The sequence below is a fragment of the Cynocephalus volans genome, chromosome 11 (genome assembly GCF_027409185.1).
Source record: "Cynocephalus volans isolate mCynVol1 chromosome 11, mCynVol1.pri, whole genome shotgun sequence".
In the NCBI taxonomy this organism is placed as follows: domain Eukaryota; kingdom Metazoa; phylum Chordata; class Mammalia; order Dermoptera; family Cynocephalidae; genus Cynocephalus; species Cynocephalus volans.
Window position 1 is genome coordinate 23,735,797 of NC_084470.1, and position 22,284 is coordinate 23,758,080.

At 44.8% G+C, this 22,284-nt stretch overlaps 1 protein-coding gene across 1 annotated transcript in view; it reads right to left on the minus strand.

The window, feature by feature from the left end:
• Positions 1-2,920: 2,920 nt before the first annotated feature.
• Positions 2,921-22,284, minus strand: part of EPHB1 (EPH receptor B1) — a 291,595-nt gene continuing 272,231 nt past the window's right edge. The window contains exons 13-15 of the mRNA XM_063115389.1: positions 8,891-9,084; positions 6,915-7,070; positions 2,921-3,525 (exon numbers count right to left, since the gene is read on the minus strand). Of these exons, the coding sequence (XP_062971459.1) occupies positions 3,417-3,525; positions 6,915-7,070; positions 8,891-9,084 (459 nt within the window). The 3' untranslated portion in view covers positions 2,921-3,416. The remainder of the gene's footprint in view (positions 3,526-6,914; positions 7,071-8,890; positions 9,085-22,284) is intronic.

Consider the following 22,284-nt stretch of genomic DNA (forward strand, 5'->3'; position numbering starts at 1 on the left):
AGGAGGGGACATATGGGGGGTGAGAGGTGGGTGGAAGCCTATAATTTTAGTAGTATATGAACGTATTTGACATCTATGAGCTTCAGTGATCTCCAGGTGATGCAAGAAACACATGCTCTGTAGATTTATCTGCTCTCTGCCCCTCTGCCAGTCATTCCTGTGTTCAAGTGTTAGAGGCAGCAGGGAGAGGGCACGGGGAGGTGGGGCACAATCTCCAGGGCTTCCCCACAAATCACCTCCATTCCCATGACCCCTGATCCAGGAACATTAATTAAACATCTCTCACCTGCTCCCCGTGCCATTCCCACCCACCTGACTCTCGGTGGCTGCCGATGTGCTGGCAGAGTGGTCTTCTCTCTCAGAGCCACACCCTGGGCTCTCTTTAGCCTAGATCTCATGGCCACAAGCCACTGACCACTGTGCAAAGTGTGTTTTTAAGAAAGCATCCCAATTGGATTTAATCCTCTGCCAGATGATGAGGCAACACATATAACTGAAATTTAGAGGAATGGGGTCTCGCTGCCAGTGAACATTCTCCCCAGGAAGCTCTTTTGAAGGTGTGAGGAGAACCTCCTGGAGCCAAAAGTGCCAGTGGGCGCAGACATCTCTGTGCAGGAGCCCACCGAGCCCACCCAGCCTCTCCCATCACCTCATGCATAAGAGTGTGAGAGCTCATTCCCTTCCTCCTGGGTATCTCAAGAACCTCAGTGATGAGCATTTTCTGAGTCGGGTTTTATATCTATTGATTTAGACATCTGAGAATTCTGGTATCCTTGGGGGCTTCTGGAACCAAACCCCCATGAGTACTGAGGGATGACTGTTTACAGATGAAGAAACTGAGGCTCAGCGAGGTGAATGACTGGCCCAGTGCTACAGAGGTCACTAGCGACACACCTCATTCCCCTCCAAGCTTCACATGCTCTGTAGCTGATGGTGGTGGGGGGCGGGGGGGGTGTCCAGAGCGCGGTCATGCCGGGCCCACTGAGAATCGTGCTTCCAGGTAGCCTGGTCGGGGCTCTGCTAACCCCTCCTGCTTTCCTCTTGTGCACTTTGGGTTCTCTTTCCCTGTCCTTTCTGGATCTTATGGTGAAACCAAACCAAAGGGCTTGACGTGCCCTTCACCTGGACCCTGCTTTCTCCACAGCCAGGAGCTGAGTCGGTGTTGGTGGAGGTGCGGTGAAGATATCAGGTTAAAGATTGTGCTTGAGGAATTTGGTGACAAATTAAAATTCATTCCTATGAAAAATTGAGAGTAGATATACCAAATGCTTAGGCTTATAAGACACTTCACGGATTGAGGTCTTTGGGGTAATTAGTAAATTGTGCATGGAATTCGTAAGCAATTAATAAAGAGAAGTTTTCTCTTCCACCTGCCTGGCTGGATTGGGGCCCTTTGCAGCCATGCGTGAACCTGCTGAGAGGAGTTGTGTCCATCTTCTCCTGCCCTTCAGGGTTTAAGCCCATGGTGGTGCTTTAACATGTGTCCCTGGGTCGGAGCCTCTTTGAAGAGGCTTCTTGCTATAGCAAATCTTGGTTGGTGACTTCAGAAGGTGAGAACCTCCCCAAGTCAGAGTTACCCAGGACTCAGGGAAAAGGCCAACACTGCCTTAAATATGTATTAAATAAGTGACTTGGAACCATAGCTCCTTTACTGCCTTGCATGCCACTATCCCCCACTGCATGTTCACAGACACACCACAAGTAAGCAGTCTAACATAGTCTTTATGGCTTTTACAAAATGGGCCTGGACGTGAACTTCTCAAATGCACCGTGTAAACTACCATCAGGGCTACTTGTGTGTTCCTCGTGATTATTTGTGTGTATTTGCCAGTGACTTCATAAGCCTCGTGTGTGAGGCCTCGGAGCCTTGTATTTATTCAGTTTTTCCTTTGGGTCACATCAGTGCCAGCGAGTCTAATTCATTCTGCTTCTTGGGAGCCATGGGGTCAGGGATGTGTTCCCTCCCCCCACATTAGAGGGAAAAGGACTGTTGTTAAGGATTCTCCTGTAACTTGGGGACCACCCACTGAGGTCCAGGGACACACACTCTGATGCCATTCTACGTAAACCCAGACATGCTTCTGCTCATTTTAATTAGACAGATAAAATTAGCAAGAAGATTAAGGTAAAAGGAGAAATTAAAAATATTTAAATGTTAGGTGGAATTTACAAAAGTGAATTGAACAATGAGGTACAACAAGGAATGTAAAGAGAAACACAGACACATTTGAAACATTCCTCGGATGCCACTCGGCTTAAGCCAGTCCATGGGTAAGGCAAGAAGAATCCTCCCTTGCCACCTCTTGAATTGCAGATTCCAGGGACGTGGAAGAACATTCTCCAGAAATACCTTCTTTCTCCTTTTCTTCAGATGTTATTGAGAATTATTAATCAGTCAGTATCATTCTAGAATGGCCCACACTGCATCCAACTCAAACCACTCTCCTGTTTCCTGTCTAGATTTGCAAACTCTTGAGAGTTTTTTCCCTTTCGGATTATTTTTCTCCCTCTCCCCTCTCCCCATTGGATCAACAGGCCAACTGGGCCAACCCCAAAGCCAAACCAACAACACGTGCAAACCCCATTGGATTTCCCAGGGGCAAAGACTCCCCAGTTCTTCTTTCTTGTTTGCATCTGTTACGGACAAGCACAATCACTTTATAACGCAGACATACATACGCGTGCTCTTGCACACGGAAACAGGTTTTTCTTTTCTTTTTTTTTTTTTTTTTCCAATCTGTGATTTCTTTTTCCTTTTTGCAGAAAATGCAAACAAAAGAAAAACAAGGTTTTCAATTGAAGGTACATCTCTTCTTCAATATGAAGACATTAATTGAATTGGTTGGATCCCCATGCAGTGGTCAGCAAAGTCCTTTGGCAACTGACAGAACAACATCTGGAGACTCAGGAGCTGGGTTTTGTTTGAAGAAACATCCCTACAGGAGTCATGAGCAAAGGGAAATGGGCATGGGCACAGGGAGGGGGTTCTCGGGGAGGAGCACAAAAGGAGAAAAGAAAGAATGTCATTGGTGAGGAAGAAAATGGAACACTGCTTCTGTTTCTTCCCTCCACCTCCTTCCCTTCTTCCTGGTGACGGATGACTGCAGCCCACTGAGGGTGGGAGCTGGGTTTACTCTCATTCCCGATGCATACTGTTTTGTCTTCACTTCTGTTGAACATCACCTTTTTATATTTTTATCATATATTTGGTTTCCCACGGCACCTTAAACATGTTGCTGCTGCTGAGAAATGAAGGTTGCCTATGTGCAACAGGTCCAGTTCATTCTTCACGGATGGAAATGCATTCCTCAGTCGAGAAGCCCATCTTTCCAGTACATTCCACACTGGTCAATGTCTGGTTCCTTCTTGACCCTAGTTTCTTTCCTTCCTCTCCTTCCCCAAGAAAACGAGAGTTCTCATGCCATTGCTGTTGGTGACTGACTCATCTGGACCCTCATAGAATGAATGCTGTTCAGGATCTTCTTCTGATGGCCTGCCAAGGTGACCCCTATTCTCAGGAGATCTCTAGGAGGGAAAAAGCCACAAAAGAAGTTACATTAGTGTGAGGGCAGCTTTTCACAGATTAAAGCTCATCACCAAAAGCATGCTCCTGATAATAGTCAGGTAGGCAAATAAAAGTGTTTAAAATCCAAATAGCCTAAGTTTACCGAGTTTTTGACAAAGTGCCAGTTAGATACTTTCTTGCTCAATCTCATTTTATCCCTGCGATGACCTTTGTCTCTAAGGCCCCCTCCACCTTAGACAGTCCTGACATTGCTACACCATCTTCCATGTGTTCCTCACCTGTGGGTTCTGGAGCAGCCTCTTCACTGCGTTCGAGACCCTCCAGTGGACTGGAATTTTCCTCAGCTATTTTTTTTTACCACTCTGTGGAGCATTAGTTATTCTGTGGAGCTTTCTGCCTAAATTAGTGATCACCCACTGAGATTGAAAAGATGTGGGGCTTGCCTGGTCTTCTGATGTTTTCCCCTGAGTTTCCATTTTCTGCTGCTGTTTGAATTTTAATGTCATGCATTTTTAAGAAGGGTGATCTGAAAATAACTTTAAAATATCTACCCAAGCAGAAACCCAAGGAATATGTCTGGAATAGGGGTTCGGATTGAATTCATCTTTGGGCTGCATTTGGGGAGACCCATGCATCTTTCCTTGTTAATAATAATATGCAGCACTGCTTAAGTGCATCCCATGTGTTATATATGCTATCTCATTTAAACAGGTAAGGAAGCACTTCATAAAAATTGACAAACCACTGCAAAAATAATGGTAATAATTTAATAGAAACCATTTCTTGAGTGCATCCTATGGGCAGGTAATGGACCAAGTGCTTTGCATGTGCTATTTCATTTACCTCCTACAAGAAATCAATGAGATGGGCTCTACTGTTATCTGCACATTTATGGGCAAGGAAAGGAGGGCTCAGAGAAGTTAAGTAACATGTTCAAGATCACACAGTGGGTAAGCAGACTGCCTGGCTCTCAGCCCCTCTGCAGGGCTGTTCTCAGAACTCTTCTGAGATCCTGCCTGTGTTTCCCCCAAAGCTCCCTCCCCAGCATAGCTGACCACTTTGTACACTGCACACCAGACCCTGGTGGACGTGGGGCTGGCTCTCTGTCCGCAGTTCCTTGGCTCTCCTGCCCACACCCTTTCTGCTTGTAGTCAATCCCCCATGGGCTGCAGCTGGGTGAGATTGTCAAATTGCCCGTGTCTTTTTAACAAATGATTTTGGGAATCATGCTTAAGTTTTGAATTCACAAATTGTCCCATAATCTATTTTTTTGAGATGCTCATTTTCTTTTCCCATCTTTTATCTCTCAGGAAACAAACTGAATTGCTCCAATAGTGTGTGGACATGTTTTACTTTGAACTAAATCCCTTAATTTTCAGTTCAACCTTCCTTTTAGTCATCCCCTTGTTCCTTTTCATGTGACTATTCCCAGACTAAGGGAATTTACTTCACTTGATTCCTTCAGATTGTGGGGGATCACATGACAATGGCTCCTGTATGCAGGCAGATTACAGTGGGAAAGCAGGAGTAGCCTTGTTTTCATGAACACCCACTTCTATCCCCGAGCCCAGGCCCTCCGATCATCTAGGGGTATCCATTTGAGCTCTGCAAGATGGGGAGGTCGGTTTTCCACTGCTGTGTGCTTCGTTTTTATTTTAGTTTTTTTTTGCTGTCTGTTTGGCAATCATTCATAATGGCAAGGACTGTCTCTTTTAAGCATCACCAGGAAATGAATTCAGGTTTAGAAAAATATATTCTGATGTTTAGTAGATCCAAGGTTAGATGCACATTTCCAACCATCTCCCTGGAGAAAGTGGAGGCTCAATCATTTCTGACAAGAATAAACTTCAGAGAGGTGGAGCTGGACTCCGGGAGGATTGACTGCAAAGCAGTCAGAGTGTCAGTAGCTGTCCCTCTTGGGATCAACTGCAAGAGGTGGATTACCACCCCTCTCTCCTGGGACTCAGCAACTGGCTTGCCTCAGAAGTGAATCCCTGTATCTAGCACTGTGCCTGATACATAATAGGTGATAAATAAGGGTTTGTCAACTGCCTGGTGGATTGACTGATCCTCTACCATGGAAAATGTGTGTTACAGGAAGCAGCTCCCACCCTGTGCTGTCAGTACACGTTATAGCCCAGGCAGCCCGTGAGATCCCCTCTAGGGTGTGTGTGTTTTGGGGGTGGGGGAGTGGAAGGAGTTAATTTCTTGGGTAGGATTGTCTGAGCTCCTGTGAGAACAGAAGGCAAAATTTGACCCTTGCTAACTTTAATCCAGTGGTTCCCAAACTTTGCTGCACATTAGAACCACCTGGGGAGCTCTTAAAAATCTCAATGTCCAGGTCTGACCACATATCAATTCATCAGAAGGTCTGGGAGTGGGAACCAGGCATTAGTACTTTTTAATGATCCCTAGGTGACTCCAGTGTGCAGCAAAGTACCAGAAGCACTGCTGCCCTGGCTGGGTGGGTAGAAGGGTGCAGAACAGGCAGCAGAAAGGCAGGCTTGAGCCCTGGCTTTGCCACCTGTGTCACATAATTTCAGAGTCTGCTGAATGGAAGGGGTAGAACTAGATAAATATTTTCCAAACTACAGTTCCATAAAACCCCACCCCTCAAAAAATATGGTTCCATGGTATTTAATAATTTTAAATGGATTTCTTATTTCAGGATTTCTCATGGCCTTTATAATGCTAATATGAGCAGTGAATCTCCAAGAGGGTGATAAAGTGTGCAGTATTTCCCAAATTTATTTGACCGTGGGATCTTTTTTCCAAGGAGAAACCATTAACATTTCCCTCAACTGGTGCTACTCAGAATATTCTTGAAGAAATGATGGACTACGTGGATCTTTAAGACCCTTTCTGGCTCTCTTCTGATTTGAATAATTTTATTTTGTGTATTCCTCCAAACTCCTGTGGGAGCAGCAGACTGGTAAATAATTTGTGGGGGATGGAACTGTGTGCTTATTTGCAAGTGCTGTCTAAGTCTGAGGACAGGCCCCTGTATGTCGGGGATTGTTGCTGAATCAGTGCAACGCCTTTCCTGCTGTGCTGTTTAAAGCGCTGGCTGGCTTTGTTCTTTCCATCTGGATGCTCTCTTTGATGGGCTGAGTCTAAAAACTTAAATGGGGGAGAGACTCTGGGTGATTAGGCAAATGACATATGGCTATAACTTTGAAGAACTCTCATTTGGGGCCCAGAATGGATCTCCGCCTCATCCCCACACCCAGCACTCCCCCACCCCCCTCCATCTTTCCAAGATGCTCTTCCTCCAGGTCTTATTCTGCACAGTAGAGAAGCTCTGGGGATGAGGCTATATGCAGTAGCAGGGAAGAAGCCCTGACCCCTACCTGTGGCTGGACGGGGGGGGGGGATTCTCATCACTTACTCTGATGTCATCTGGGTGACCAACGGGAGGGAGGTGAAGCCGGCGGTGAGGAAGCTGTCCCTGTACTGGACCATTTTGATGGCACTGAGCCAGTCGTCCACGGTGGTAAAGGCCGTAAAGTCTGGGATGGAGCGGTCGAGCAGGGGCTGGGAAGGCCTGGCAAGACAGAGAGGAGCAGGTGACCCCATGGCCACAGAGACTCGTGGACGGAGCTACGCTCCAGGCTGACAGCAGACAGCAGCCCCTCTGACAGGATGAGGATTAGGTGGAGCCCTGGGCTGACCCTTCCTTCCCTACAGATTCCCATATTGAAGTGACTTCTAAGACCAGCAGGCTGGTCTCTCTACCCCTGGGCACTGTCGTAGGTCAGTCAACCCAGACAGGAAGACTGACACAGCATTCAGTCTGAAGGAACCGGAAGGCTCCCAATTCCTTGGTAAACTGAAATCTAAGAGCCTCACCATTCAAAGATATGGTCCTTTCAAAAATAGGTACAGTTCATCGCAAGCTCCCCAGACTTATTGGTAACATTTTTATTTTCCTGGTTTCATCCTCAGCTACTCGAAAAAAATGGAGCAGAGGAGCCCATCACTGACCTTCTCTGGAATATTCTCAAAGAAGACACCCAGGCACCCAAACTGGAAATCGGGGTGCCATCTTGACATCTCCCTCACCCTCCACACCCATGTCCAGTCCTTCACCAAAGATCTTCATCCAGATCTTACCTCCCAACTCCCTCAAACACAGCCATTTCCCACAACCATTACCCTGATTTAAGACACTGTCTTCTCTGTCATGATTAATTGCAATGTTCTCCTACCCCTGTCTTTCTTCATGTATGTTCACTCCCCTCCACATAAGGTCCACACTGTAGCTATATGTTCTTTTAAAAATGCACATGTAATTATGCCAATAGCCCTTGCCTGAATCCTGATACATGTGAAACCCTTCAGTAGGTGCTCATTGTTCTGAAAATCAAGCCCAGGATTCTCAGCATGGCCTATAGGATCTGAGCGGTCAGGCCCTTGCCTACCTTGCCAGCCTCAGCCCCAGCCAGTTTCCTTCCCAACTGCACTCCGAACACACTGGCCCGGGCCTTCCCACCCTCAGGCCTCTGTGCATGCGGTGCCCTTGGCCTGGATGCTTTGTCCTTCTACTCCCATCTCTCTTCTCATCCAGTTAGTGCAGCCATGCCCTCGGTTTTCAACTGAAACAGCACTCATAAGGAATGTCTCCCTGACAGCAGACTAGGGAATATGTTCTCAATGTCACTACAGCCACTGAGGTCTCAATTTGACATTTTTCTGCATTTGGTTAATGTTTGCTATTCCTAAATGTTTCTAAATGCCATGTGGGCAGGGACCATGTCTGTCTTACTTACTGTATAGTGTCAGCACCAGGCACAGTGCTTTCCACATAAGGACCTAATAAATTTTGGTTGAAAAGATGAATTAAGAAATGAGTTAATGCTGCAAATGTAGCTGAGTAATGCATAGCTGACATTAGATGACAGTTGTTCTGTGTATTTGCCCATAACAAATCCAATTGCTTTGTATTTCTTTGTCCTACAGCAATCAGGGTCTTTACCTGCCCATGTATTGGCTAAGGTTCCAAGTCTGCAGCTCCACCTTCCTAGAAGACTGGTGTGATTAACAAAAAGGTGGCTTTGGAAACAAAATGGTCCAGAAGTGAGGCATTGTACCAATCAGATCAGACATGGCTCAACTATTATAGAGCCCATACCAAGTCCATCAAAAGCCAGTGGAAGGTAGAGACCCAGATGGGTCTCTTAACACCTGTCTACAGCCCATGCTGGAGGCAGCAGATATTTTAAAGAGATTGGAAGGAAAAAGGAAGAGAAGGGCCTTGGAACTTCTTCCATTAATGGATAAGCTCTGCCACCCACCTTTGCTCTCAACAGAACAAAAGACTACGCCCCTCACCATCTAGGAATCACCCTGTTTTGCTAGACTCACACGGCGGTGATGGTTGCCACAGTCTTGAGACTGGCCGGGTTCCGGATCATCTTGTCCAGGGTGTTGACAATCTCTGCAAAGCGAGGCCGGCTGTTACGGTCCTTCTGCCAACAGTCCAGCATGAGCTGGTGTAGAGCAGCTGGGCAGTCCATGGGTGGGGGCAGCCGGTAGTCCTGCTCAATGGCATTGATGACCTGCAGTGATACACAGGGAACAGATGTGATTGGGTGACAAGCCACCAGCCAGTCATTCATAAATTAGCCTCCGTGGACTGAGCCTCCCTGGCCCAGGCTGGCTCAGGTGCCCTTGTTATGTGCTTGTACACTTCCCACCCCAATGGGTTTTCTATGCACTTGACTTTACCCCTAGACTGTGGGCTCCTAGAAAACAGGGACCACATCTTGTGTTCCCAGCACCTGCCACAGGGCCTGACACACATTAGATCGCTGTAAATGTTCCTTGAAGAATGAGCCAGTGAACAGCTTGAGTGTCTCCTCTCTTTAAAAAGACTTAGGGCCCAATACTGCCTTATGGAAAACTGGTGGCACCAGGATGGAAGAATGACACATGGGAAACCCAGTGAACCCACTATTTATAAAGGACACCCCAAGGCCTGTGGAGGCCTCGTTTTCCCATTCCTATGCTGAAGACCCTCCAGAGACCTCCTATATACTCTGTTTGCTTGAGTCCTCATGAGGCAGCCTCTTGAGTGGAGGTGAAGATCGTTTGGTTAGACAAATTGGATCAGTGCAATAACAAAATGACTATCTCCAATCGGGTTTTGGTAATTTTCACAAACTCCAGGGGATAATTTTGTAGAAAATTTGAGAATCTTTAAGTGCTTTGTTTTTCAGATTTTGTATTTTTTGTCCTGTATTTCTTAATTGCTAATTCATTTAAATCAATTATGGCTCTCTGTGCTTTTTGTGTTAGAGAAAATAATGGTAAATGACCCAAGTGTTAAGCACGTGAATGTATTACGGCACACCCCACAATACACTGGAAGGGCTGCAACACAACTAGGCCTGAAACTGATGTTGCAAAAATGTATCCATTGAAGTGGAAACATGCTCACACTGTAATATTAGGCAAAAGAGCAGGCTGAATAACTGCATGTAGTATAATCTTGCTTTTGTAAAAAACAAAAATCAAAACAAAACAAAAACCAACAATTATACTCATTCACAGAAAAGACCTTGGAAAGATCTGTACCATGGAGCTAATGGTGGTTGCCGCTGGGCAGGTAGAAACATGAATGGTCTTTATGGTTTTCTTTTTGCTTGTTTGTATTTTTTATTTTCTATAATAATCATGCATTGATTTTTGTATTAAAATAAACTGTTAAATAACATGGGAAATAATTTGAGTTCAGGGATTTTCTGGTGTTTTTGTCTTTACTTAAAAAAATCAGATTCATTTCAACTGATTATTCTTTTTTTTTTCTTTGTAAATTGGTCAAAAAATGGATCATTTCAATTATTTTATATTTTTAACAATTTCTATGCACGGTGTATAGGACATGAGATGGGGCATGAGATAATATGATAACCTGAAGTCATCAGAGATAATCAAGGTGTATTATCTATTCCATTCAGTATGGTGAAAACAAGCATGCAAACCCTACCAACATCGTCACCACATAAAAAACCAGTGACGGGGAACATTCATTCCTGAACAATGTGTTGCCCTGAAAAATGTTTATGTCCTCCAAACTCTTGTTAATCAAGGTCCCTGCTGTCCTCTCAGGAGGGAATTTCAACCCTATTTTCCCCAGGAGAAAATGGAGGCACAAGCAGTGAAGTAACTTGTCAAGGGCATGAGCTAGTAAGTGATAGGGCTGGGGATAAGTCATAAGGGTGCTTGATTTTAAGTTTTGAATACCACGAAAGGCATTTTTCCTAGGTCTTTGTGGGGCCGCCACTGCAACAGTCTAGAGAAGGGAGTTGCTGATGTTCTCGTGGCATGAAACAGGGGTATGGAGTTAAACTGAGTAACCCAAGAGAACAAGCAGCCTGGCTAATAAACCCATGCCCTTTCCCACCTCCTTCCAAGCAACATGATTGAGGGTCTGTCCCTTCACAGAGCCTCCACTCACTGTGGAGACAAGTGAGATTAGCCATTGAATGACCCCAGGAACTCTTTCTGGGTTGCCTAAGGGCAAGCTAGGTGGGGCCAGCAGGAGGGGCTAGTGTCCAAGGTCAACTCCTCCTGGGGCTAGGGGACCCCAGAGTCTTATAGTGCAGGGTATCTAGTGTTATTTATGTTCCCTTAAACTGCTGGCACCTATGCCAAAATTGTTTGAAGCTAGATCCCCAAATACTGATTTCCCCCTGCTGTAGATTGGATGCCCCCCAACCCCACTGAAGCTTAAATCCGCACTGTAACTGTTGAGGGTGGGTAAACCTATTACGGTAATTGAAAGGTGGGGCCTTGAGAAGTGGTTAGATTGTAGGACCATGCCATAGTGAATGGATTAATAATGGTGGTCAGGAGTGTGGTTCTGAGAGCTTTAAAAGGAAAGCATGTGAGAGTCTCTCTCTCTCTCTGTTCCACCATTTTCTGCCATGTGAGACCCCTGCATTGCTGTAAAGCCGCCACCAAAGAAGACCCTCACCAGCTGTGTTCCCTGGGCTTTGGACTTCCCAGCCTCTGAAACTATAAGCAATAAATATTGTTTTCTTACAAATTACCCAGTTCCATGTATTTCGTTATAAGCAATGGAAAGGGACTAACACACTCCCACTGACAAGACAAGTCTCCTACCTCTCCTAGAACAGGAAGAGCCCTGGAGTCAGGGCCCTCCTGCAGGGCACAGCTCCATGGTGTGACCAGCTGACCCAAGCACTCTTAGTAGGGCATCAAGAGAATGGAGGACCCAGGCATGTGTTGAATCTTCTGCCTGTGACCTCTAGACTAGAAGCAATTTAACTGTGGTCCCCTTGTGGTCTTCTCTGCATGCCACCTCATTGGATTTTTTTGAAGATTGTCCCGGCATTTGTTTTTGTATTTCCTCTGTTTATTTGGTGTGCTCACTTTCTTTCTAAGAGGATATCAAAGAACCAGTAGTTCCTTGTCCCTAGGCAGGTCAGTCAGGAGCACAGATCCACGTGGCTGTGTTGGTGACAGTAGTGATTAGGGGCATAGAGCTTGGCATCCTGAATTCAAATCCTAGTTCCATTTCTTATTAGCTATAGAATCTTGGGAGAGTCACTCGACTTCCTAAAACTGCACAAATGGGGTTGATAAATAGATTAAGTGACACAGTGAGGCGATGCATGTTGAGTACCACATAGATTAGTAATAGAAAGTATCATCATCATAAGGACAGTATTATGACTGCCATGTCTATTACAGTGGATGTCTTTTCAGCAAAGAGGGGAACTACTACTGGTCATTTTGGAGGTCCAGAAAGATAGTGTTTGAAGAGCACAAAGCACATAGTGGGGACTTAATAAATGCCACATTCCCATTTCTCACATTTCAGGGTGTAGCATAGCTGTGGAAACCCTTCCCATGCTCATGTTTACAAAATGGGGCTTTTTTCCATTTGCTATTTCTTCTACATAATTTTGTTTTTATTACTTGAGCTGATACTCTGGGAGCATTGATGCCCCTGGCACATATGGAAAATAAAAAGACTTTACCTCCCACCCCAAGAAATAACAAGGTCATTAATTGGTATATGAGTAACATTAATTTACTCAAACCTTTGGAAACTTTTTTTTTTTTTTTTTTGCTGTTGACTGGTACGGGGATCTGCACTCTTGAACGTAGTGTTATCAACACATGTTCTAACCAACTGAGCTAACCAACCAGCCCACCTTTGGAGGTTTGTATTCTTTTCTTAAGGATCTGGATGTTTTCTAAATTTTCTGAGTACATATAACTCATAGTCAATTAAAAAATCATTATATCAAGAAAATAATTTTGGTCCTCTAATGAGACTTTAACATCATTCTCTGTTCACCTGCTTCACTAGCAGGTATGGAGAACAAGGAGGAGGTGTGGAGAAACACCTTCAATCTGGCCATCTAATGGCTCTAAACACCAGTGACTACATTTGAATTACATGGAAGAGATGGCAGAAGGTTGGGTGTCCTACTGAACAGAGTTGAGAAATGGAGTAAACTCTGGGCCCCTTTCCTTGTCCATAACAGGATGAGATAAATGGATGTTGTGAAGATTGGAGATGCAAATGAGATCAGATGGCATTTCCAGAGACAAGTAAGAGTGAAGATGCTGGGGGTGGGGGGGTGAGAACCACTGCATGCAGCTGTCACCCTGGGCAGACTGCTGTCTCACTTGCATGGTCTGCAGCAATTCTCTCTGCCATCCTGAAGGCCAGCCTAAGTAAATGTCCTGGGGCCTAGCTAGAGGGGCAGGGACTAGGTGTGGCAGGGCTGCCTTTGTTCACCTGTATCAGAGGTGGCCGGTGTGGGGGTTGGACAGGGATGAGGTGCAGATAGTCTGACCCCAGGTGCTCTTGGGCACCAGATGAAGTGACTGGAGCTCCTCTGGGAAATGAACAAGGCTCTCCCCTTGCATTGGGGTCCTCAGCGGGAGCTCCCAGCTGCCCTCAGACATGCATCTCCCATTAATGGTTGGGTGTGGTGGTACTGACTCGACTTTCCACCAAGGAGATTGAAGTGGAGGAGCTCAGAGCAGTGGAGGAACCAGGGCAGAGTGGGTAAAGCTGAGCTCTGATGTTTCAATAAAACCGCAGCTCCCCTCCACAGACGCTGCCACTCTCATTATCTCTGTCAATCAGTCCAAGCAGCAGAACTTCCACGTTGCTCTCTCTGGCTGACAAACTCTCTGTTCATGTTCAAAGACCTTCCTGGGCTCCGGAAGCCTAATTACCAGCACTCCGACTTGCCTCTGCAATTCTCTCCCTTAAAGCCTTTCAGTTGTCATCTGTAAAATCCTTTGCCACCACCTCAGTGGTTTCTGATGAGTAAGGCTGCCGCCGAGCAGCTGGGAGCCCCTCCTGGCTCTCTCCCAGGCCAGGTTGTAAGAAACTTCCTGGATGGGCATGAAGTCACCTCCCATCTCCCATAGGAAGCAGAATTGCACTTGGGACAATGCTTAGGGGCTGTATTTTGGAGAAAAGCAACAAAATTAGAATAAGCTGCTCCTTTACAGATGTTTTTATTCCCTCTGAGACCCAGCTCAAATGTCAAATATCTGAGAAGCCTTCACTTACCTCCCCCACCCAAATGTTCCCTACATATATACCACTGGACTGTAAACCCCTCGAGAATTGAACCAGCAAGCACAATGTTTAGTCAGTTAGTATACTATGTGTACCAAATCTGGGAATTCTGCAAGTCTAACATCAGAAATTCTATTTGTTTTCAGCATAGATGAATGCATTGTCTGAGACTATTTTGAATGTCAAATCTTGTCTGTTAGACAATTTTGTAGTCCATCCTATGTGTGCTGAATTTTTCTTAATCAGATTAAGGTCTCTAGGCAGGACAAGATGGGTCTGCTTTTTCTAGCAAACATTTCTACTCATCTAGCAGATGGTATAGACAGAAACAGGGTGCTGATTTCATGAAAGCAGGCTCAGCGTCAACGCTGCCACTTACTAATTTGACACACCACAGGAGCAGAGGCGAAGATAATCACAAATAATAGAATGCCTAGACGCCACCTATGGCTGGCATCAGGATCTGATTAAGGATGTGGCCATTTCGCCCACTCTGGGCTGGAGCCACTCCGCCATGGCAGCAGGGAGAACTGTCACAGAGGCACCACAGCTCCTCCTTCCACAGTCTCACTGGGAAGGGCCACCTTTCCCAGTCTCCTGAGCAACTGCCATGGCTCTAACCTCTGGCTGGAGGAGGAGGCTTGCTGAAGGCAGATTTCATGAGATTGGAGGTGCCTGCAGTGTGGCTGGCTGGTTGCTGGGTGGAACCAGACTTGGAATGGGCACAGTCCTGCCCCTCCTAGCCTGTAACTTTGTAAAGGTAAGAGCTGTCCCCCAAAGTGATGGGAAAAGCAAGTAGAGAACACTTTAGGCTTTGAAAACTGTCATCCTGGGGTTTTTCAAGATGGCGGCGGCTGCGGCGGCTGGCGCGGAGTAGCTGAGGTGGAAAAGGTGGCCACTGGGCCTCAGGCAGCCGGGAAACTTGTGGACCTTCCTCTCGCCATCTCTTAAGGGAGGACTGCTGCTGCTGACCGGTCGTGGGGGGTGACTGCCACTTTGCCCCCCGGCAGGAGAGGCTGCCTCATTTACAGGCAACAGCTTTGAAGTGTGGAGCAGGAAAAGAACTGTTTCTTAGCTGCAAAAGCGAGTCTCGAAACAGGGAACACGGCGCCAGGGCGGCGGTGGATGCAGCCAGGATCCCGGAGGCCGGGGCCGCGCTGAAGGCGGCCAGCTGCCCTATTCAGGATTCGAGGTTTCAGGCCGGCATTAAAGAAGATTCCTGGGAGCGCCCGAGCCGCGCCGCGACTGAACAGCCCGAGGCGGCAGCGACCGAGAACTGGGAAAGGCGGCAAACCAGAGACAGAGAGCGAGCACCCGACCTGGCACAGCACTGTGAGTGATCCCTGGCATAGCTCTGTTCGGGGGGTGCATGCCCACGCGGCTCCCGCATGCACCACCAGGCCACTCACCGCCTGGTGCTGCCTCCATTTTCCCAGGTGCAGGCAGCTCCGCCCTGCTCGGCCATCACTGAGCCCTCCCACTTGCTTGGCCTGGCGCCGGGCTTTCCGGAGCCTGCGGACCGACCTCGGCTCCAACTCCCTCCGCGGTTCTCTGGCGGGGCCGGTGTCGGGGGGGGGGGGGGGGGGGGGGGGGGGGGGGGGGCAAGGAAGTACCCGTCACTCCACCATACCCTGGACTCTGGCCCCAGGTAAACTCCCTGTTACTGGGAGGCAGATACCATCTCTGCGGCCACCAGTTTGGAAAAAAGCCTAACGAATTTCTGGTTGGGAATAGTGTGGTAGGAGAGTTCCCAGGTCCGCTTGAACCGGCCGGAGACCAGGCTGCAGGTGGGCGCTAGACTCGGTTTATACTGGGGGGATACAAAGGTGAACAAGACCCGAGAAAGATCTACATAGTGCTACAAAGGCACCCAGAGAGACCGGTCGTCTGTGCCCAGCAGAAACCTGGTAGACTTCCTGGGCGAGGCGGTGCCGAGCAGGGTCTTGAAGGCCCAGCTGATAGATGAGGGGTGCAGAAGACACGCCCCAGCCCAGCACAGTGCGCACAGAGTGGGGAGACGTGCGGCCAGGGAGGCGGAGACTGGACAGAAACCACACACCCGGTGGGGTCGCCACTGCACGATCTAACAGCCTGGGCCAGAGCACACGGAACGGGGAGAAGTCCTGCACGGGAAGTGAAAGCTCAACAGAGATCACACACCCTGTGGTACGTGATCCACCAGCCCAGCAGAGTCCAAGCTGACCAGAAAGGTGGCTCCCCGGAGAAGCCCAAGACCCGAGGCAACCACACACACAAGGCACTAGAGGCCAACTGAGCAGTCACGGAGGGAGCCATACGAAATTGGCAACCACAGCAACATCCTAGTTAGTCATTAGTCTTAAACCGGTGAACTGTGAAACCCCCGGCCACAATGAATAAACACCAAAAAAAAGATACCAGAAATACAAAAAGTCAAGAAAGTACACCACCAAAAGTTAATAAATCTCAAACTCTAGATCCTATAGAACAAGAAGCCCTTGAAATGACTGACAAGGAATTTCGACTGATAATTCTAAGGAAACTGAATGAGATACAAGAAAACTCAGCTAGACATCATGATGAAATGAGGAAAAGTATACAGGATCTGAAAGAGGAAATGTACAAGGAAATCAATGTCCTGAAAAAAAATGTAGCAGAACTTGCTGAACTGAAGAAGTTATTCAACGAAATAAAAAACACAACGGAGAGTTTAACCAGCAGGCTTGTCGAAGTTGAAGAGAGAACCTCTGAACTTGAAGATGGGCTGTTTCAAATAATACAAGCAGACAAAAAGAAAGAAAAAAGAATCAAGGACATCGAAGAAAATCTGAGAGAGATATCAGACAACCATAAGCGATCAAATATCCGAGTCATGGGTATTCCAGAAGGGGAGGAAAATGGAGATTCCATTGAAAACATATTCAACAAAATAGTGGCAGAAAACTTCCCAGGTATAGGAAAAATCACAGATCTTCAGATCCAGGAAGCTCAACAATCTCCAAATGTATTCAACCCAAAAAGACCTTCTCCAAGACATGTCATAGTCAAATTGGCAAAACTCAGAGATAAAGAGAGAATCTTAAAAGCTGCAAGAGAGAAGCGTCAAATCACCTATAAGGGAGCCCCAATCAGGTTAACATCAGACTTTTCATCACAAACCCTAAAAGCTAGAAAGGAATGGGATGATATTTTCAAAATACTAAAAGACAAAGATTGCCAGCCAAGAATACTCTACCCTGCAAGGCTATCCTTCCGAAATGAGGGGCAAATAGTATATTTCTCAGACAAACAAAAACTGCGGGAGTTCACTACCACACGACCACCCTTACAAGAAATCCTCAAGGGAGTACTGGGTTTGGTTCCTGAAAAATAACTACCACTGCCATAAAAACCCAAGAAAAATCTAAACCCGCTAGTATAATAAAAATGGCATTCATGAAGAGAAAACAAGCTAACAAAAACACTATCTACAACCTAAGGAACCAACAAACACAGAAACCAAAGAGTAAATCAGAAAGCAAGGAACAAAAGACACCTAAGACAACCAAACAACCAATAAAATGCTAGGAATAAATCAACACCTTTCAATAACAACTCTTAATGTAAAAGGCTTAAATTCCCCTATTAAAAGACACAGACTGGCTGACTGGATCAAAAAGCAGGACCCAACTATATGCTGCCTACAAGAGACCCACCTCACCCATAAAGATTCACACAGACTAAGAGTGAAAGGATGGAAAAAGATTTACCATGCAAACAGAAAAGAAAAACGAGCTGAAGTAGCTATTCTTATATCTGACAAAATAGACTTTAAACTAAAAACCATAAAAAGAGACAATGAGGGACACTACTTAATGATAAAAGGACTGATCCATCAAGAAGACAATAACAATCATAAATATGTATGCACCCGATGTTGGAGCAGCCAGATTTATAAAACAAACTCTATTAGACCTAAAGAAGGAAATAGACACTAATACCATAATAGCAGGGGACCTGAACACCCCACTGTCAATATTAGACAGATCATCTAGGCAAAGAATCAGTAGAGAAACACAAGATCTAAACAAGACTCTAGACCAATTGGAATTGGCAGATATCTACAGAACATTCCACCCAACAACCTCAGAATATTCATTTTTCTCATCAGCACATGGATCATTCTCCAGGATAGATCACATATTAGGTCACAAATCAAGTCTCAATAAATTCAAAAAAATTGCAATTATCCCATGTATCTTCTCAGACCACAATGGATTAAAACTAGAAATCAATAACAAATGAAACTCTGGAAACTATACAAACACATGGAAATTAAACAGCATTCTACTTAATGACTTATGGGTCCAAGAAGAAATCAAGCAGGAAATCAAAAAATTTATTGAAACTAATGAAAACAATGATACATCATACCAAAACCTGTGGGATACTGCAAAAGCAGTATTGAGGGGAAAATTTATTGCATTAAACGCTCACTTCAGAAGAATAGAAAGATGGCAAGTGAACAACCTAACACTTCACCTTAAAGAACTAGAAAAACAAGAACAATCCAAACCTAAAGTTAGCAGACGGAAAGAAATCATTAAGATCAGAGCAGAACTGAATGAAATTGAAAACCAAAAAACAATTCAAAAGATCAACGAATCAAAAAGTTGGTTTTTTGAAAAGATAAATAAAATTGACAAACCATTAGCATGGCTAACAAAAAAAAGAAGAGAGAAGACTCAAATAACAAAAATTAGAAATGAAAAAGGCGATATTACAACTGATTCATCTGAAATACAAGGAATCATTCGAGACTACTATAAACAACTATACGCCAACAAATTTGAAAATCTGGAGGAAATGGATAAATTTCTGGACACACACAAGCTTCCAAAACTGAACCGTGAAGACGTAGAAAATTTGAACAGACCAATAACAATAAAGGAGATTGAAGCTGTTATCAGTAGGCTCCCAACAAAGAAAAGCCCAGGACCAGATGGATTCACAGCAGAATTTTACCAAACATTCAAAGAGGAATTGACACCGATTCTTTACAAACTATTCCAAAAGATTGAAACGGACGCAAATCTCCCAAACTCATTCTATGAAGCAAACATCATCCTGATACCAAAACCAGGTAAAGATATAACCAAAAAAGAAAACTACAGGCCAATATCCTTGATGAATATAGATGCAAAAATCCTTACTAAATTACTAGCAAACAGAATACAGCAACACATACGTAAAATTATTCATCACGATCAAGTGGGATTCATCCCAGGGATGCAAGGTTGGTTCAACATACGCAAATCAATAAATGTGATACACCATATTAATAAACTCAAACACAAGGACCATATGATCATCTCTATAGATGCTGAAAAAGCATTTGATAAAGTTCAGCACTCATTCATGACAAAGACCCTCTATAAGTTAGGTATAGAGGGAAAGTATCTCAACATAATTAAAGCCATATATGCCAAACCCACAGCCAATATCATCCTGAATGGGGAAAAGCTGAAAGCTTTTCCTTTAAGAACAGGAACTAGACAAGGATGCCCACTCTCACCACTCTTATTCAACATAGTGTTGGAAGTACTAGCCAGAGCAATCAGAGAAGAGAAGGAAATAAAGGGCATCCAGATTGGAAAAGATGAAGTCAAACTGTCCCTGTTTGCAGATGACATGATCCTATATATCGAACAGCCTAAAACCTCTACAAAAAAACTGCTGGAATTGATAAATGATTTCAGCACAGTAGCAGGATACAAAATCAACACACAAAAATCAGTAGCATTTCTTTTCTCCAATAGTGAACATGCAGAAAGAGAAGTCAAGAAAGCCTGCCCATTTACAATAGCCACCAAAAAAATAAAATACTTAGGAATTGAGTTAACCAAGGAGGTGAAAAATCTCTATAATGAGAACTACAAACCACTGCTGAGAGAAATTAGAGAGGATACAAGAAGATGGAAAGATATCCCATGCTCTTGGATTGGAAGAATCAACATAGTGAAAATGTCCATACTACCCAAAGTGATATACAAATTCAATGCAATCCCCATCAAGATTCCAAAGACATTTTTCTCAGAAATGGAAAAAACTATCCAGACATTTATATGGAACAATAAAAGACCACGCATAGCCAAAGCAATGCTGAGCAAAAAAAATAAAGCTGGAGGCATAACACTACCTGACTTTAAGCTATACTACAAAGCTATAATAACCAAAACAGTATGGTACTGGCACAAAAACAGACACACTGACCAATGGAATAGAATAGAGAATCCAGAAATCAACCCACACACTTACTGTCAGCTGATCTTTGACAAAGGCACCAAGCCTATTCAGTGGGGAAGGGACTGCCTCTTCAGCAAATGGTGCTGGGATAACTGGATATCCATATGCAGGAGAATGAAACTAGACCCATACCTCTCGCCGTATACTAAAATCAACTCAAAATGGAATAAGGATTTAAATATACACCCTGAAACAATAAAACTTCTTAAAGAAAACATAGGAGAAACACTTCAGGAAATAGGACTGGGCACAGACTTCATGAATACGACCCCAAAAGCACGGGCAACCAAAGGAAAAATAAACAAATGGGATTATATCAAACTAAAAAGCTTCTGCACAGCAAAAGAAACAATTAAAAGAGTTAAAAGACAACCAACAGAGTGGGAGAAAATATTTGCAAAATATATATCTGACAAAGGATTAATATCCAGAATATATAAGGAACTCAAACAACTGTACAAGAAGAAAACAAGCAACCCGATTAAAAAATGGGCAAAAGAGCTAAGTAGGCATTTCTCTAAGGAAGATATACAAATGGCCAACAGACATATGAAAAAATGCTCAACATCACTCAGCATCCGGGAAATGCAAATCAAAACCACATTGAGATACCATCTAACCCCAGTTAGGATGGCTAAAATCCAAAAGACTATGAACGATAACTGCTGGCGAGGCTGCGGAGAAAAAGGAACTCTCATACATTGTTGGTGGGACTGCAAAATGGTGCAGCCTCTATGGAAAATGGTATGGAGGTTCCTCAAACAATTGCAGATAAATCTACCATACGACCCAGCTATCCCACTGTTGGGTATATACCCAGAGGAATGGAAATCATCAAGTCGAAGGTATACCTGTTTCCCAATGTTTATCGCAGCACTCTTTACAATAGCCAAGAGTTGGAACCAGCCCAAATGCCCATCATCGGATGAGTGGATACAGAAAATGTGGTACATCTACACAATGGAATACTACTCAGCTATAAAAACGAATGAAATACTGCCATTTGCAACAACATGGATGGACCTTGAGAGAATTATATTAAGTGAAACAAGTCAGGCACAGAAAGAGAAATACCACATGTTCTCACTTATTGGTGGGAGCTAAAAATTAATATATAAATTCACACACACACACTCACACACACACACACACACACACAAACCGGGAGGGGGGAAGAAGATATAACAACCACAATTATTTGAAGTTGATACGACAAGCAAACAGAAAGGACATTGTTGGGGGGGAGGGGGGGAGGGAGAAGGGAGGGAGGTTTTGGTGATGGGGAGCAATAATCAGCCACAATGTATATCGACAAAATAAAATTAAAAAATAAATAAATAAATAAAAATAAAATAAAATAAAATAAAATTGCAAAAAAAAAAAAAAAAAAAAGAAAAAAACTGTCATCCTTTCAGCTGCAAGGGGAGGCTATGTATTCAAAACACAAAAGAGGGGTGGTCCCTGGGGAAGAGCCCAGGGTCAAAGACAGTGTTGAAATCCAGGCAGGACTTTCGATTGGAGGCTTATCAAAGCAAATCATCCTAAAAAGGCTTCCACACCCTTTAGTAATTATGGAACAAAGATTCCCATTTCCAAATGGGAAACACCCCAAATGCCTCTACTTAAAGCATCTCAGATGACCCTTCTCTTTCCTTTCCCACCCTTGTCCCTTGAGATCAGCTTGGAGGAGTGTTGATGACTTCCCCACCTACAGGGCCCCACCCCTGGGGCCCATCTGAAGCTGACCAACTTTGGGAATCTTTCTCAGCTACTCCCTCACTGACGGCTGGCATGGCTCACAGAAGAGTGGAATCTCAGGGAGGAAGGGCCCTTTACAATTCCTCTCTTTAAAGCCAAGGAGTGCTAGTCCCAGACAGACCGCAACTGGCTGGCTAGAGCACAGCGGTCAGAGGAGAGC